Below are 13,665 nucleotides of genomic sequence, written 5' to 3'. Positions count from 1 at the left end.
GAATTATGTATAATGTATATATTTATGTATGTATTATATAACTGTGCAATTCTCCCAATGCTTCAAATTAAATCTTTAAAACGTAGCTTGGGCTTTTATTTTGAAGGCAAGCCCCAGGAATGATGGTTTGACCCCTTTACAGAGATGAGACAGTAGTAGTAATTTGGCTGCATCATTAGTCGCTGTCTTTATCACATTTTTATGACTATTGATGCTGTGGTAAATGACTGAGAGCCAAAACATTTATCGAACAGCCAAAAATATGAACAGTCTGTTTTTTTCCAGCAGTTTTTAGGTATCACCAAGCTGATAGATGCATATTAGGCCATTATATGACATTATAGAGAGCTATTTACAGAGAGGCAGATGAAGAGAGACTGCACCAAAACAGTTTGTTTGTTTCAATATGTGAAAATTTTAATTTGAACAAAATTAAATAAACTCTGAAACTTTAAACTGTACAAAACATTTACTGTGGCAATCTTATTTTTCATTAATACAAACTTTAACACCTCAATATTTACAAACATTTGAATCAGAAAACATTTACAGCAGCACCCTGTTACATCAGAATATATATGTACATGCTTTACAATATTTTAGAGCATTACCTGAGTATAGTAGACAGGCAGGAAGTCATACCAGTACATTTAATACAGGGTGTGGACAGCTAAAAAACTTTACAAAACCACACTTTTGATGTCTTTTACATTAAAAATTGAGGAAACATTTGCTACACAATTGGAGAACAGATGCATTTACCTAACATGTTCATTTTATAGTAGAAGTGCACATAAAAAAACAAAAAAGCTAATGTTTAAGCTGTTTAAATGTTTAAACTTTGACCTTAAGATTTACTGCGAACCTTCAGACACCCTGTATGAGGAAGAGTCACTGTTCATCTGCACAAATGGTAAACAGCTCCATCGTGGGCTGCCAGTCAGCAAGTTAAATGAATATTGAGGTGCATGGTGGGATCTTCATTCTCCCTGTCTTTGACATAGGTACAGATTTGCATGTCCATGTGGATTTGTACAGCATGTGTGTCATCCCTCAGCTCTTGACCTGTCTACAGATAGAGGCTAACTGGTTCATGCAGCTATTAACAGCAGGAGGCACGCTCTGAGACGTTTCTTCTCGCCACGCTGCAAGGGCGTCCAGGGCTTGTTTGGGGTTGCAGGGAGACAGCTCGTAAATGCAGTAGACAGCTGCTAACTGGACCTGCCATGGCACACCTGGTGAGGCAAGACATGATAAGATTAGGGTGTGCAATGGAAATCATCTGCTGGATGGTCCTTTCTCTTTCACATCAGGACGTCAGAGAATTATTTATATTTTTAGTCTATTTGGCACAACTCTATGAATATGAAATGAATACCATTAAGCAAGTCTACTTTAACATGGCAGGGTGAGATAAAATTCTGGACTCTGCTTAAATACACATGGGCAAGTCTTTGTATGACGACATGTAAAAAAGATTAACTTTCTCAGCACACAATGGAGTTGTATTAGTTAGAGGCAAACTGAACCAGTATGTAGTCTCCAAGATTTCTCATGTTTCATACCTTCAGTCTGTCCATGCCTAACAAACGTGTTGATGACATTAGCAACAGTTGCCACAGAGGAAACACACCTCTCCTTGATTCCCAGATGACCGAGGTATCCTATTTAAAACAAAAAGACAATGAAGTTCCCCGCTGTCTTCTGGTGATTATTAAATTACACATCACTTCAGATTATTGTTAATAACCAGAACTGACCTATGAGTCGGAGCACAGAGGCGACAGCTACATTAGAAACAGGTGTTTGTTGATCTCTGGGCTGTGTCACCCATGTGTTCATTAATGGCCACAACTCCTTGCTGTCAAAGTAAAATGAACAGATCAGCACAGGTACACACTGCTTGCTTAAAAAATGGATCATTTCTACAATAAAGTTTAAAAAAAAAAATTTTATGTACAGTATTGGCAGACAACTTTGATTTAAATGACATCATTATGCACTGTAGGTTCATGTCAGAAAACATAACATACCCCAATAAATTGTCATAGGTCCACTTCCAATCCTTTTGTGCACAAAGGAGGTGCAGTGCGAAGACAAGTTCCCAAGCCTCAGCCCCCAGGTCAAACCCGTAACGACTGTGTTGTGTGAAAGACAGATTTGTCCCCGATTGAAGAGCAGACAGTGCTCTGGAGATCAGCTGGTCGATGTCACAGGGAGGACTCTGCAGAGAAACAGGGAGATTAGTCTTTGAGGGTCAACTGTATTTTATTTGAGAGGACACAGATGGGAAAGATGGGCAAGAAGAGATAATGTGATAAAGATAATGAACTAACTCCAAACTAAGGTCACACAGGTTTAAAAATGAACCAGTGCCCAAAGCAAACACGCCCATTAAGTGCCTAAAATTCCATGGACATTAATAAAAATGCAGAGTTAAAAACAATGTGATAAGTGTAGAACCTCATCTGTAAAATACCTTTTCCCAACCACACAATGGTGACAGGCAGCTGAGAATCTCTTCCTGTGCTGTCAGTTTGGTGACAGCATGTATAGCCTGGCACAGCAAACTACTGTGCGAGAGAACACTGGGCCATGTTGTCACCATAAACAAAATCAGCTTGGTAGAATCTGGGAAATCTACAGTGAGAAAGACAGAATGCAAAAACTGTCAGCAAAACCCATAATTTTTCTACTTTCAAGTGGAAAACATTTTGGAAACACTTACGTGCGTATAGCAAAAGTGAGTAAAGTCTTTTGAGGAATACAGCATGAAATAAATTGCTAACCTTCTGTGAGAATGCTGTACGCCAGTATGCGAGCCTTCTCCCAGTGGTTCCTCTGTCTACAGATGCCTGTGTAGACTCTACAGAGGGCCTGCATGTAGTTTCTACTGAGGTCCCTTTTCTCAGTTTTCAGTTTGATCAGAATGGCCATGATCATATCATCTGCCTTGAGTTGAAAAGAAGAGAAAAAAACGTTAATTTCACATGAAAACAACACACTTTTCTCGCTAATAAATGCTAATGGCAGTCATTTATCTTTACATATACCACCTGCTTGCTTTATTCAACCCATTGTGGTCGCATTAATCTATTACTTCCTTCATACAAAGACTGTGCCAACTGTGGTTCTCTCTCTATTTATCTCTTTGTTCACATTACGACAACATACAAATGGGAATGAGCTAATTCTGTCAACGAGAAAACAATCTTTAGCAAAAAAGAGTGTTGTAGCAATTATAATTACTCGATCGTCTTGTTCCATCTCTGTTATCGATAAGAATTGATTACACGAAACAGAGTTAATGACATGAGCACAATAAACCAGCATACTAACCAAGCTGCTCTGGCAAATCTCAGAGATGACCTCCTTCTCCTCATCTCTCAAGACTGGCTTTTTGGGGAGGGTGCCAACATACAGGTGGCTCTGGATCACAGGCAGTAGATCAAAGCACTTGTTTTCAATTTTCTTTAAAGCGCTGACTACAAGATTCTGCTCTGCAGGTTCTCCAACTTGCATGGGCCGAGCTGGACTTTTGAGCTGTTCGGGCCTCAGAGTTTGGGGTGAGGTGGCTTCCTCTCCACTGTTTGACGAGCAGGAAGGTACCTGCTCGTGACCGACGGTGGGAGAGCAGCTGTCAAGCCTGGGACATTTGTTGTTTTTAAGTTGAGGCAAACTGTTGGCCTGTCTTTTTCCTCCTCTTGTCTCAGTCTTGGTGAATGCTGTTGGAGTGGAGTTGATAGTTTTAAAGCCAGACATCTGACTCTCAGTTGTTGTGGGTAATGTTCCGCTCTCTGAAGAGCAAATGCTGAGACTAACGTTCCCCCTGAGGATGCTCAGAGTTCGGGCGCGTGCAGAGAGCTCTGGATACATGGTGTCAAGAATCCTCATAGAGTTTTCCTGAGAAGGACTGGAGGAAGAGGAAGGGGAGGAAGTCATTGCTGTTAGGGGCAGGCGACCTGGGACCGGCACAGCATGTTTTGGAGTAGCAGAGCCAAACTGAAGTGGCGATGAGGGGACTCCGTTTGAAGGGAGTGGACTGTTTAGGGATGAAGAATTCAGGTGCTGACTGTTGGGGGTCATATGGGTCAGGACAGGAGTGGTAGGAGAAGCCAATCTATCCATGGGAGAGGGAAAAGACAGTTTCCCAATAGCCTGCCTTGGATTGATTGATTTTCCCGTTTTTGTTGGGGTGCTCAGAGGGGTTAGGACAGGAGGGAGTGGAGGGCCCATTTCAGAGCGAACTTGACCTATGAACTGTGTTTTTTTATCTGTAGCTGAAGCTGCTGCTGGACTAGCTTCTTCCTCTCTGATCAGATGTGAGCTTTGTTTTTCAAGCACTCTTGTACCTGCCTCCAAACATTTATTTTGCCCATCTTTGGCCGCAGTAGACTGAATTAATGAGGTAGTACAACTTGTGTCTATTCTGTCCTGAGGGAAGTCTTTGTCAACAACCTTTTTAATTACACCATCTTCCTCTGGATTAGGCACAGTTTTTTTGTTTGTTGAAAAGCGTTCAATTTCATCACCAACATTCAATTCTCCTGGGTTTGGGCGAGTTTCCAATACCTGCAGTTTTACGGTGGGTAACAGACATGAAGGACTCAACCGCCTGCACATAGAGTGTGTATTTTCTTTCATAGATTCACAGTTAACAGTCGTCGTCTCTTGGATGTCAGAAAGGGAAGGCCCATGACCAGCCACTGTTTCACCGTTCAATGTCTCTGTGTCAACTTTCTTTTTTGAAGGAGTATTTTTAACGTTTGCTTGAGCAGATTCTTGCTCAGCATGGCCCTTGTCTGCATCTTCCATCTTTAACAGTGGAAATATTTGAGGTGAGGGAGGTCTAGTACCACTATGTGACTCCAGGGAAGAATGCGTTTTATCAGCTTTCGCAGTTCTTTCTTCTTCATTACTATTTTCCACCTCAAGAACTTTTAAGGATCCATCATTTTCGAACCTCTCTTTAACATTTTTATTTGACACGCTACTGAAGCTGTTACTGCTGCTTGATGAACAGAGGTTATCTTCCGGCACCTCTGTGTCCTTGTCAAGAGAAAATTTAATCTCTTGCGGCCTTACGACAGTGGCATCTTCACCGTCCTGTCTCAAACAACAAGGATCCTGCGCACTGTTTTCAACTTCTGAGCCATTTTCTGTATTTGAAACCTGAGTGTCTTTCACAGAGTCAGTGATTGTTGAGGATACGTCTCCTGCTTCTTCACAGACTAAAGTGTTGTCCCTTTCTCTGGGCGACTCTCCATCATCAGGAGGGACTGTTTTGGCATGTGTAACATCACTAGGGTCTGTGTCTACATCCATCTTTGTAACAGTCTGTGACTGATCATCATTTGCCTTTCCTATAACATTTTCAGTTTCTGGGATGCTGCTGGCAATGTTGCTACTGGGATTTGCAGTGCAGGATGGTTCTTGACTTTCATTAGTTAATGAGACAGCCTCAACCAAAATTGTATTGTCTGATGTGGAAGAAGATGCTGACAATGCTGATACTAATTGCTCAGTTCCTGTCTCCTGCTCAGTTTGCATGTCTTTTTGAAGATGCATTTCTTCACCATCTACAGTACTTTGGTCCTTCATCTCAGTAATGCCGATCAACTCATTTTGTCCTTTGGAGTTATTTTCATCAGAAATGTGTTCCACTTCTAGTGCTGTGACAACTGGCGAGTCCACATTCTCCTCTGCTGGAAGTGCAGAAGAGCTTGGGCCGTGACTTGACACTGATGTTTTGATGAGTAAGGACGCCTGTTGTTGAAGAGGAACAGAATCGTCAGAGGGTTTGGGATGATTTTCCTTTTTTCCATCATCTGTCTCCATAGTTTCCATCTCTGTATCCTGAAAGAAACAAGAAGAGAAGGATGTAATTTAGAAGAATTCCAATGACCACCACAGCATGTGAATGACAAAGCTAACTAGACCTGTGCTTTATTAAAATTACAAAAAGGCTAAATCTGTCATTTGTTACCATATAAATTTAAAGAATTATACAAATATAATTAAACAGTTAGTTATACAGCAGAAATTCTAAATTAATTGTAATTCTAACTCCAAGTTTTTGCCATACTGTGCAGTTGAAGTTTTTAAATCCTATAATCCTAGATTAAAAACAATAAAAAAAAAAAAAGTGACTGGCACAGGGTTAGTAGTAGTAGTTGACACGATTGAAAACATCAAGAACAACAAACATTAAATATAACCAAAATCTCACCAAGTCTGGTAGTGGTGATATGCAGGAAAGCATCGGTTTAAACATTTCCATGATCTCTTTAACAGATACTTTGGAGCTGCGCAAGTTAATAGATGATTCCTCAGTTTTGTGTTCCTTGGACAATTGTTTGCTCTCTTTGGGATTTTCTGGTTGCTTCTTGCCACTCGAGCACTGGAGAGGTGAATGGTGCTTGATGGTTTTCTGTGCATGAGGAAAAGGTTTTAACTGTGTGTAAGTGGCTTTTGCCTGCGTGAGGAAACTGTGAGAGTCACCGATGTCTTGAGAAGCACACTGGGACATGTTTCTCAGTTGAGAGCACAGTCTGTTTGATGGAGAGGAGGGTAGAACTTGCTTGGATTTGGAGTATGACTCTGAAAAAGAAGATTGCATACATTCAATGAGTAAAATTGTGAAAGAATGACAAACAAAATCAAAAAATAAGAAGTCACTGCTGCTAATTAATAACTGCAGCAGAGCTGACTCACTTGATGATACATCACCAGTGAAGTGCAAAAGGTTTGCTGAGTGCTGCTGCTGAGGTTCCACACATGCCCACAAATTCTCTAGCAGCATCCGGAATTTTTCTGGAAACACACACACACACACACACACACACACACACACACACACACACACACACAGACAGACATTCACACAATGCAATGGTAAGAATTACTACAAAATGATTTTAGTGTTAATTCATGTGATTTGCTTGTCAAACACATGTAATAAGTAAGTGAAGCCAACTGCTTACCTTTGTCAACTTTAGGCTCCTCGGGAGATGTTGCTTGAGTTGATATGCTCCTATAGTCTGTTGAGAAATAATTCAGTTATTAATTTTATTTATCTTTTAATACAATCAATATTTTAAAACTGAACTTAAATTTAATTTGATGTCAGAAAAAAGGCGCTGCAGTTATTGGAAATAAATATTTCATAGCTAAAATTAGATCAAATGAACTGGGATATACAGTAAACCATTTTTTCCTTTTTACTGGGGCCTTTGAAGCCCAATTAAAAAACATGTGAAGTTTGATCATTTGGAAGAATTTTAGCTATTTTCTTGTCTACTGAAAAGCTAATGTCCTGAAGAGAAAAAAAAGACATTAAACACTGTATTTGCACTGCTTTTTGTTTTTTTTACCTTTATTCCTTTCTCTTTCCAATTTCAACAGTCTCACCTGCAAATGAATTGAAATACATAAAGAAAGGTTAGTTCAATATTATAAAATAATATGTCCACCAATTTGTTGACCATAAAGGTCATTACTGCACCTGGAGATCATCAATATTCCTCTGTAGTAGGATCTTCTCTTTGGTCAATTGGGATATTTGATGATTCTGTTTGCAAACTGAGTCTGAAATCAGGACAAAAACATGCATAAATATGTATCATTCAACCAACAAACAAGCATTGTCATATAAACCAGTCCATTAAAGATATCTTTGTGTACCTAAAATCGTTGTTCATATTGTGTGAAATCTCATTTTTAATACCAACCTTTGAGCAATCTGACTTTATCTTCAAGGTTGTCCTTTCTGTTGATGATATATATATAAAAAAAAAAAACACATGGAAACATTTAGTATAGTTGAAATTATTTTCTAACAAACAAAACAAGTTAAACAACAAACCATAAATTTATCAAACAGAAAATTAATATTAATAACCCATAATATAAAAACACAGACAGACATGAAAATATTTGATCTTTAATTAAGATGTAAGAAACTACATCTCTAATGCAAGACTGAGTTCTTACATGCTTGTTGTCTTGGCATTTTCCTCTATCAGTTTTTCAACTTGATCTGCTTGTGCCTGAGATTGCTTCAGAGATGTCTGAAGAGGTGAAAAGACAAAGTCACAGAAATTATTAAGTTTTCTGAGCTACATTTTGGCAGTTGTACAAAAAGCTCATGACAGTCATGACAGTATCCAGGGTCAGTTATGAGATTAAAACAAATTCATATGACTCAAGCCTATCAAAGGAGACAACTTTTTAATTGCTCACCTGTGTTTTCAGCAAACCATTTTCTACTTCAGCCTTTTCCCTCTTCAGCTGTGCATTTTCAAGTGACTGCGTTTCCGTCAGTTCTACAAGTTTGAAAAACAAAATCAGGTGCGTATTCACACATGCATTTTATTAAAAAATATTATTATTATTAATAATAATAATAATAATAATAACAATAATAACATTTGCAATCTATGTTAAATCTTTACTGGATTAAAGTTACAGTGTGTGACTGCAAAGTACCTTTCAGATCCTTCAACTGCTGTGCAAGTTTCTTATTCCTGAAGGACACAAACATAATAGTTATCATTTTATCCATGCAGATACTACCTATGATCTGCACTATTATGATTATGACTGGCACCATCTCTTACTCTGCTAATGTCTTGCTGTTTTCCTGCTTCACTTTTTCCATCTCTTCAGACAACTGTCCATAGACCTTAAGAGCACACTATAATAAAATAAATAGTGTGAATATCAGCATGACAAAAGAAAAAAACACATCACATATTTTATATGGGATTCTACAGAGAAAGGGTATACCTTCTTTTCCTCCAGCTCTGCTTGCATAGATTCATAATCTAGGGTTTTTCTCTCCAGTGTAACCAATCTGATCTGCAGCTCTTCCTGCTGTTGTTGAAGCCTGACAGTGTCACTGCATAGAACATGTTAAGAACAGGAATGTGTTAATCAAGGTGCATGCAACATTGATGAACATATGACCATTTGTATTGTCTTTGTGTGGCCTTAAATAGCAACTATGTCTTCACAGGTACAGTAGCCTATATGTCACTGACTCACTGTTGGTTGATTCCTGGTTTTTAAAGATAGGTTACAGCTGTCTCTATCTACTGATCAATAGAAGCAGTACAGCTACATTATGTTTCAGGATAATACAATTAAGTTACATTCACGCAGAGTCCGTTATCAAAGTAATATTTGGATAATAAGATAATTATTGAAAGTCTTTAAGTAAGTTTTACGGAGTCTCTCTGTTTTTCTAAATCCAGAGTCAATGTCCTTTGTTAAACATTAAATTAATGCCATTATAAAAATTTATGTTGTGGGAAAAAAACAAAACATACAAACAAACAAAAAATACTTTATCTTATCTTTGTGACTTTCGAAAAATCAAAAACAAACAAGTCACAAACGCAAGTAGACAACAAATGTCTATAACTATACTGCTAGCCAACGGAAAAGACAACGGAAAAGGCATAACAACAGTTAACGTTAGGGGAATACAATATGGATGCATTCTTGATTATGATTACCACACAACAGTCTTCGAAGTGTAGCAGCATTTAGTAAACACTTCAAAATAATAGTTAAAATAGTTAAAAAGTTAAAGCTGCGTTTATCCCATTAAGTCACTTACTTAAGATTTTATTGTATTACAATGGAAATTTCTCATGGAAAAAAACAGACGTTGAACGTTAATGAACCACTTCATAATTCATACGCTAAATTACTTTAAATTTACACCCGCTACCTTCTCTGGGCTCCGTATAAATCTCAGTGCGAAAACAAAGATGCTGTCTGATTGGTGATGTGTAAAGGATGAATTAATCAAAGTGTCAAAGTTATGGTTAAGATAAAGATAAAGTAGTTTCACAAATGCAAAGTGTAAAAGTAAAGTGTCACTATGGCAACAACAACATTCGTTAATACTCACTCCGAAACCGTTATCTTCTGTTTCAGTGCCAGAAATGACGAAACATATTCGGTCAGGCTCTGAATGAAGAGATGGTACGAAACAAAACAAAAACAAACAGGGGAATTCATATTTACCACCATGTTCACTTTAGCTGATAACATAAAAATATATGATCATGTCACAACCGTCGGACACTGTTTATATTCCGCCTTCTGACACAAAACACGATGGTTAATTGCCTTTTCTGTCATAGAAAGATGATCTGACCTGATGCAAAACAGAACAGTTCTGACAGTTTCCAACCGTTGCGTCCGCGGCGATTGCCACTGTTTTAGACTGACTGTCCCCTGGCATCATGGTAAGACAATTTTCACTGTAACCCTCACAGCCGTTGCCTTTTCTCGTATAAATTGACGACTATGTCTCCATTACACAAATTTTACATCGGTCCAAAACAACTTCACATTTTCGCGTCTCCCACGTTGACCAAGGACCCAAGCCAGGACCCCACCGGGGCAGCTTCGTGAAATGCCGGTCAGGATAAAATTTCTAATTTCTTGCTAAATTGTTAACACATTCAAATTATGGCGTGTATTCGATCAAATATGAGTAATACAAGTGTAAAATTATGTGTTTGATTTTTTTGTCGGCCGAAATGGGATGTTTGCTGTCATTCGGGTTTTGCTTCAGGCACTGCATTATGGCATATGGGGGCGTTACCGCGAGAGCAGTTAGAAATACAAAAAGGCTACAGCATGTACCGGTCGGTCAGTAGGGGCATGTTCAGTTTCAGGTCGTGTACTCGCTGTTTAGTTTAGTTTAGTTTTTATTGTGTTTTCAAAAATGTTATACTTCTCACTTTCTTGTGCCACCCTGTGGTCCTCCCCAACTGTGTTCCCCTTTAGGTTGGAGGTTAAGGTTGGGGACAGGTTAAGGTGAAGAGAAACAGAACAACGGAAGTAGTTGGCATACCACACTTTTAATAAGTTAAACACGTTTCGTGTAAGTGTTGAATTAGCTACAGTTTGACCTTACATGTCACTGCCACAGAATAGATTTTAAAACTGTAAATTTTATCGGTAGAGGTATCTTTCCCTGGTGGTCTAGTGGTTAGGATTCGGCGCTCTCACCGCCGCGGCCCGGGTTCGATTCCCGGTCAGGGAACTACCTTTTGAGGCTTGAGAGAGACCTTACTGAAACTGGAGCATATACTTTGAAATCCCTAACCACTATTTCGCTCTCTTCTTGGAAGACTTGCTTGAAGTAATATTGGAACTGTTGCAGAAATCTGAAATGCATACAATTGTGTGAACCCTACATGTAGTTGAGTTGCGGCAAATGGTTCTCTTTTTTCCTTCAGTGTGTTCATTGTCTTTCATTTCTATATATGGTCAGTAGAGGGTACTGTTGTACAGATTAACGTGTTCCTCCTCGCTAGCTCGCTCTCTCTCTCTCTCTCTCTCTCTCTCTCTCTCTAACACACACATGTGCACTAACAGACAACTACGGTGCTGGAGTACAAGAATAAATTGCTTAAATAATGCTTCCTTCCTTGGTTTAACTTAAGACATACAAACATTTAAATTGGTGAGGTAAAGGTCAGACATAAATCATAAAGAGTTTCCAAAAAAGAACAAAACACAAATACATTAACTTTTAGGCAACAGTTGTAGTATACATGTCTGATTTCCACTGCAATTGTGCCATGCTCTGAGAGCTGTGTTTGTACACATTTACACTGAGCCATGCAAAGCCTCAATATTATGGCCCTGTCGCCTGTCTTTGAAAAGCTCAGGATCTAAACAGAGTGTTCCAGTTTGTTGTGCTCCACAATGGTCCTAATTACCGTGGCAGCAGGATGTCCAATAGCTGAGAGGAACCATCTAAAGGTGCTGGGATATGCTGTAGGTGCATCCTGATAGAAAGGTAATAACCCTGTAACTTCAGATGAACCTTAGGAATATAGCCTCAAGGCTGAAGAGCCAACTCTCTCCAAACAGATGCAGTCAAAGATAGCATAGTTTCTTTTAAGTGAAAAGAGGAGTGTTGCGCATGCTTTCCTCTCTTCCTGTCTCTTTCTGACAGATAATCTCTTCTGTTAACTGACATGGGTTAGGTAACACTTTGCATGTTGCCAGATTTGTCTTGATCACCTTTCTTATCTACAGGAAGCCTTTGTCTGAGCTCCATCTTTGTGTAAACAAAAATGCTTCATCTTCTTAATCCCTTTCTTATTGTGTAGCTGGATTTTCTCCTCTCCTCTTCGTTCCTTGTTAAACCACTGTAGCAAATTAAACAGAGTGAGGTGGAAATAAATTTGCTGTCTAATGAAAGTAAAAGCCACTGAAGTAATGCACTTTTGTTTATGCTAGCCTAATTACAGAAATAAATAGAGATAGTAACCTTTTAAGGTAATACAAAAACTGCTCACCAGTCAATCACAAAGCTAAGTCACAATAAAAGTGACAGTAAAACATGTGCACATTTAGATTCACACCTACAGCAGTTTAGGGTCTCTAATGCACCTGGACTGCATATCATTGCACTGTAGGAGGAAATGCAAGCAGACACCAGGAGAGGATGCAACATATGCCATATGCTAATGGACGATATTTTATGATTTCGCAGAGTAATATAATTTATTCATCATTGATATAGTTGCTTATTTCAACACAACTGTACCACTGTTAATAAGAGTAACATATTGTGAAAAAAGTTGGAGATTGTAAATTATTGTGTGTAATTTTTTCTGAATGTTTGATTTTTTGTCTTCTCTAGATTGAGTTTTGACTTGACTGGGGTGCGAAGTGGCTGATGATAGTACATTCCAGAAGGGTGGATGGGTGGGGGGGTAAGAGTAATCTGATGCTGTGTGTGTGTGTGTGGTGTGTGGTGTTGCTTTTGTCAGCAAACTGGCATTAATTAATAAAACTGTTTTGCATCTCTGAATGTCGTGCAGACATTCAGACCGTACATTAGCAAGTGAAAAAGATTTTTTTTAAAAAAGCAGTGTGATCTTGGTGGCCTACATTTATTCAGCAATACAGTGTCTTACACACAAGCACACAGAGAAATGCAGTGTGCCCACAGCTGACCAGCTATGAATCAACTACAGAGAAGTAGTTGACAAGGAGGAAAACCCCTTTTTCTCTCTATACCCACCTCTCCCTCTGGCTCACTCCTTGTCTCTCTCACAGCATTTTTCTATGACAGCACCAAATACATAGATGCCCTGCCTTCTCCCTTTTTTTTCTTTCTACTCTATTTCTCTCTGTCTTCTCACACTCTTCTTCTTCTGAGGCTGTACCTCAGGGATTATGACAATGGTGATTTTGTTTTGAGCATCTGTGTCTCCTTGACTTGTTGAGAAATGACTAAAGAGTAAAGCCCAGACTCAATATGTCATAGGTGTTGAAATGGCTAATACCACATTGGCATTACTGTTAGTCAGGGCTCTGGCTTATGTGCTACACTCCACTGCAGACTGAAAACTAGATCTTAGCATTAGCCCCCAGAAAGTTATTTTAGATGCCAGATCACGCATCCTTTCAGATTCATTATGTTTCATGATTTCAGTGTAAAATTGATGGTCAGTCCAGGGAACTAAACTTAGTAGCAATGGGAAAAAAAGTAAACAAGTCAAGTTTACTTGTAAACCTCAATATTACATAGGCTTCGATGCTTTAGGACCCTGATGCATATGAGGTAGGGTCTGGAGTATTGCAGGAGAAAGAGAAAACAGTGTTGTAAAGAATATCCATAGC

General features: G+C 38.9%; 1 protein-coding gene and 1 non-coding gene across 2 annotated transcripts; one reads left to right on the top strand and one right to left on the bottom strand.

Annotated features, from left to right (window-relative positions):
• Positions 1-415: 415 nt before the first annotated feature.
• On the bottom strand, positions 416-10,373 carry ice1 (KIAA0947-like (H. sapiens)). Its single transcript, XM_056381130.1, has 20 exons — positions 10,169-10,373; positions 9,920-9,978; positions 8,788-8,899; positions 8,619-8,695; positions 8,488-8,525; positions 8,242-8,324; positions 7,993-8,069; positions 7,731-7,768; positions 7,505-7,587; positions 7,374-7,410; positions 6,984-7,040; positions 6,715-6,813; positions 6,230-6,600; positions 3,340-5,856; positions 2,790-2,952; positions 2,480-2,640; positions 2,034-2,224; positions 1,761-1,861; positions 1,566-1,664; positions 416-1,235 (listed from the first exon to the last, which is right to left on the bottom strand). The coding sequence occupies exons 1-20, from the start codon at positions 10,256-10,258 to the stop codon at positions 1,054-1,056; spliced, it is 4,635 nt and encodes a 1,544-aa protein (XP_056237105.1). The 5' UTR covers positions 10,259-10,373; the 3' UTR covers positions 416-1,053.
• Positions 10,374-10,993: 620 nt separating this feature from the next.
• On the top strand, positions 10,994-11,065 carry trnae-cuc (transfer RNA glutamic acid (anticodon CUC)). The gene has a single exon. It is a non-coding gene; the product is annotated as a tRNA-Glu (tRNA).
• The last annotated feature ends 2,600 nt before the right edge of the window (positions 11,066-13,665 follow it).

Source organism: Seriola aureovittata, chromosome 7 (assembly GCF_021018895.1).
Source record: "Seriola aureovittata isolate HTS-2021-v1 ecotype China chromosome 7, ASM2101889v1, whole genome shotgun sequence".
Classification (NCBI taxonomy): Eukaryota; Metazoa; Chordata; class Actinopteri; order Carangiformes; family Carangidae; genus Seriola; species Seriola aureovittata.
Note: the sequence above shows the minus strand (reverse complement) of the source record. Positions and strands in the feature narration are given on the sequence as shown.